The 4785-nt window shown below is 38.0% G+C and overlaps 1 protein-coding gene across 1 annotated transcript; it reads left to right on the forward strand.

Moving 5' to 3' along the window:
- Positions 1 to 319: 319 nt before the first annotated feature.
- LOC108676405 (keratin-associated protein 10-6-like) lies at positions 320 to 2832 on the forward strand (the record flags this gene model as incomplete). The annotated part of the gene is made up of 3 exons (XM_018164480.1): positions 320 to 327; positions 1153 to 1417; positions 2695 to 2832. Coding segments are annotated over exons 1-3 (411 nt in total), but the record flags the coding sequence as incomplete, so codon positions are not given.
- Positions 2833 to 4785: the final 1953 nt, after the last annotated feature.

The following is a 4785-nucleotide window of genomic DNA, read 5'->3' on the forward strand; positions in this document are numbered from 1 at the left end:
GCGTGTCGACGCGCGATCTTGTCCGCATTTTCTGGATTTGCCGGAGAATATTCAGGCGCCTCCGGACACGCGATATTGATTGGATATCTCGTTATAGACAATAATCATTTTATTTCTTGCTTTGAGTTCAAATATAAATTTGATGTGAATGCATTTTTTATTCTTAATGCAAATGTTATCAGCACATCACATGTCACCCATAAATCGGCACTTACATCACCCGTTGCTCAAGAGTCAGCAGAGAACACCCTACGCCCATCATCCATCACCCATCACCCATCACCCAACACCCATCACCCAACACTCAACCTAACGCGACATGTTCGGGTTAGGCCAACGCAAGACGTTTATTAAATTTTTCATTGCAAAATGTATTGATGAATTTTTCATGAGACCGTTTGCTGCTCCGTTATACGTTCCGCTTTGTCGTGATCACGAACTCATGTACATGGATCGTATTCGCTGCTAATAACATCCTAAAACGATTATGTCATCAAAATCTGTCCCATTTTATTACAAAACTTCTCTTTAACATCACTTCTTGTCTGTTTGTTTGTTTGTCTGTCTGCTACAAATCTTGTAATCGAAATTTAATACACTTCTACTTATCCTATCGATCTGAAATTTTGCACACTTGCGAAAAGTTGGAGACAATGCATGAATTAAATGTCAAAATAAATTATTTTAAAAATTAAAAAAACAATTTCGATATTAAAAAAATTGAAAAAATAATTTTGTCAGCTACAAGTCTTATAACTGATATTTGACACACTCTTACCTGTCTAATTGATCTGAAATTTTGCACACTTGTGTGGAGTCAGAGGAAATGCATGAATCAATTAACAGAATAATTAATTTTGAAGAAAAAATTTATATATTAAAAAAACAGAAAAATTAATTATTTTAATATTCGAAAATTAGATGAGAAATTCATTGTACATCTGTAAGATTGGAGACACTGGATTCTTTGGAAGTGTTGTCTTAAAAAAGTAATTTTTAAACGAATAATATTTCAGAGTTATTCAAAAATGAGATACTGAGTCCAAAAACTTGTTTTCTGGAGCTTGAAATTATTGTATGAACTGCATTCATACTGTCGGCTACTGTCACCTATACTGTCAGATAATTCCAGCTACCGCCATCTACCACCAGCTACCGTCAGCTACTGTCAGGTACTGTCAGCGACTGTCAGCGACTTTCAGCTACTGTCAGCTACTTCCAGCTACCGTCAGCGACTGTCAGCTACTTTCAGCGACTGTCAGCTACTGTCAGCTACTTCCAGCTACCGTCAGCGACTGTCACCAACTGTCAGCTACTGTCAGCGACTGTCAGCTACTGTCAGCGACTGTCAGCTACTTCCAGCTACTGTCAGCGACTGTCAGCGACTGTCAGCGACTGCCAGCGACTGTCAGCGACTGTCAGCTACCATCAGCGACTACAATTCATACCATCCTATTACTACAATTCATACCATCACATTCCTGAACATTTATAAAATTCAGTACCTATTAATACAATTCATACATCATATTCCTGAACATTTTTAAAATTCCAATACCTATACAGTACCTCTTACTACAATTCATACCATCATATTCCTGAACATTTATAAAATTACTATACTCATACAGTACCTATTAATACAATTTATACCATCGCATTCCTGAACATTATTACACCTCTTCTAAGTTTGCTTCCAAACATTGCCGCGAACGCTCGGCAAACCAGAGCGAACTCGAGCAAACAAGCGGGCCAATAAAACCCGCGGGATCAGCGCCATAAAAAATTATAATAAAATAAAAAAAAATCAGCGAATGTGATCTGCTTACGATGCACGCTTTTTTCTAAATAGTTAGAGGATTTCGGACTGAAAATTTTAAGGAATTGGGTAGCTTCTAACGCTAAATAAATGAAAGGTAAAGTCAGCTGCATCTAGCGATTACCACTGAATTACGCCCGGTAACAACGGTAGCATTTAACGTTTACCGCCGAGTTACGCCCGGTATTACCGGTTGCTTCCAGCATTTATCGCCGAGACACGCCCGGTTTTGCCCGCGGCCTCCATCTTATAAAAGCGTTTTGTTTAGGAAGCTGACGCTTGATACGCTCTGAGACATGACGCTTCCAGGTAAATCAAGTTAGTTGCATGCTAACTTCCAAGAGAGCGTGACGGCGTCGCTCCGGCATGCCGACATCCGGCATGCCGGCATGCCGTCTTATTTTTCCACGCGCATTTTGAGAGAACCATCGCCATCATTGTTATTTATTGAATTATGGCGATAGTTCTATTACTATTAGTATAAATATTATTAGTTTAACTAATTATAACTAATTAGTTTTATATTAATTAAATTGTTACATTAGTTTCACTATGCTCACTCCAACCTAAGTAAAAGACACTCATAATCTTACACCCCACTACTCTGTCAGGCAAAAATTATAAATAATTTTATCATCGTTTAAAAACTAGACCATTGACATCTGAGTAATTGTACTTTCAAAGATAATTTTCATCAGAAACATTTCGCATTAAAGCTAAAAATATTGCAGCCTCGAAATACCTGAAAACAATAAAAATATAAACAATTTTCTGTTGGCCTTTAAAGTTCCACATCTTACATTCCACCGCCAAGGCGAACCTGAGGTCAATGAGGTCATAGAGGTCATTGGGTATGTTGCTGACATCACGGGCAGTTGACACCGGATCAGACGGGGTGTCAGCAGACGGTGTGTCAGCAGACGGTGTGTCAGCAGACGGTGTGTCAGCAGACGGTGTGTCAGCAGACGGTGTGTCAGCAGACGGGGTGTCAGCAGACGGTGTGTCAGCAGAAGGTGTGTCAGCCTCAATAGAGGCGTCAAGAGCGCAGCTTTAAGAACTTCTCATCGCAGCGGCTCCTAAGAAGGTTATACCGGCAGCCATGGCTGACAGTCAGCCATGGCGAATGGTCATCCATAGCATATTGTCAGCCATGAGAATGGGCAAACAAAGTTGATGGTCGTGGTGACACGACTGACCATTGGTCAGTTGACCATGAGCTGGTAGCCTTCCTATTCATTATTTGCATTTATTTTAGGTTCCTGAATAATTAAACTCCTGGGAGTAAACTCCGTAGAGTTTTAGGATACCCGCAAATTTTCATCTAATCCCTCAATTATTAAAATTTCGTTGACCTCAGAATCACAATAATTCAATTTTCAGTTGTAAAACTTTCCAAGTTCTTTACCAAAGTTTTACTATATCTTCATTTAAATTGGAAAAAGAGTTAAAGTTTTCGTTCCAATAATTGTGATCATTTCTGTATGGTCACGAGTGGTTGTTTTCTTCAATCGTTACGGAGTCTCGCACTCAATATCCCTAACAAAACTCGGGGTATTCTTCAGCCTCCGCCCCAGAGTGCTATGTTCGCGTAAGAGTTATTCTGGGTTAGTTGGCCAACTGATCGCAATCAGCGACTAGTCACAACCTCCTTGCCGACTTTATAGTCTCCTGAGAGTAGGGCAAGAGTTGGCAGAATAAGTACCAGGCGCTTGTAGCCGTCTGATTCGGGGACCGGAATGTAGACCAAAAGGCAGACATAGAGAAGCTTATTTACGTTCGGTCCGAGTCCTAGGCGGTTCCAAATTCTAATTCAGGGTCGCCACCAACGCAAAATTTGATAGGGATGTTAATGTCTCGATCTAATTTCTTTCACTAACATTCATTATTTGTATTATTATTTTCATTATAATTATTATCATTAAAATTTTTATTATTATTATTATACTATCATACATAAATTCAGTATAATTGCATCGAGTTTATGACGTTTGGAAAACTACAATTGAGAAGAACGCTGTATATTTTTGAGAATTTGAACAACCGGCTTTTGAGCCTCTCTACTCAACAACCTCCATGTTATGTCAGACAAATTTGCCATCCATAAAATTAGAAACTAACTGTTTTTGATGGGGACATTTTGAAATTAAATAAAACATTTAATCGTTAAGTCAAAAATAGCTCTATAATGTCCTGCTTTACGAAATATTTGCCGTGTATTCATGTAGCTATTCATAAACTCCTCATGCAGAAATCGATGAGAAACAATGTTATCAGATGATAATGAAACTCTGGTAGCACAAACCGTAGAGTTATCAGAAAAAATATTAAAAAAAACGTTTATCAAGATACCCTTGAGCAAACCATCACGTCTAAATTGGCACCAGTTTCAGCTAATAATCCTCTTAAATGGTGAATCGTGTACTTGGGCAACCTTCAGCTAAATTGTGATTCATTATCTCAAAATTCCTCAGAATCTAGGGTACTGCGGAGCCCCTATGAGAACACGGCAAGAGTTCAACCTGCCTTATAATAACCAAATTATTAATACTAGCGCTGCCACCGTTGATTTCACCATTAGCCCTATTACCGACACTCAGCATCACAGAATTTCACAGCTGGTTGTGGTCTCGAACACGCAAATCACTGCTTCAATTTTCCTTTGTTTAACCGCCCGATTATGCGTCTCTGTTCCAATCCTGCTCCTCTTAACTTTACCCTACTATACTATACTATACTATACTATACTATACTATACTATACTATACTATACTATACTATACTATACTATACTATACTATACTATACTATACCATACTATACTATATTATACTATACTATACTATAATATACTATACTATACTATACTATACTATATACTATACTATACTATACTATACCATACTATACTATATTATACTATACTATACTATAATATACTATACTATACTATACTATACCATACTATA

Source organism: Hyalella azteca, unplaced genomic scaffold (assembly GCF_000764305.2).
Source record: "Hyalella azteca isolate HAZT.00-mixed unplaced genomic scaffold, Hazt_2.0.2 contig1095, whole genome shotgun sequence".
NCBI lineage: Eukaryota > Metazoa > Arthropoda > Malacostraca > Amphipoda > Hyalellidae > Hyalella > Hyalella azteca.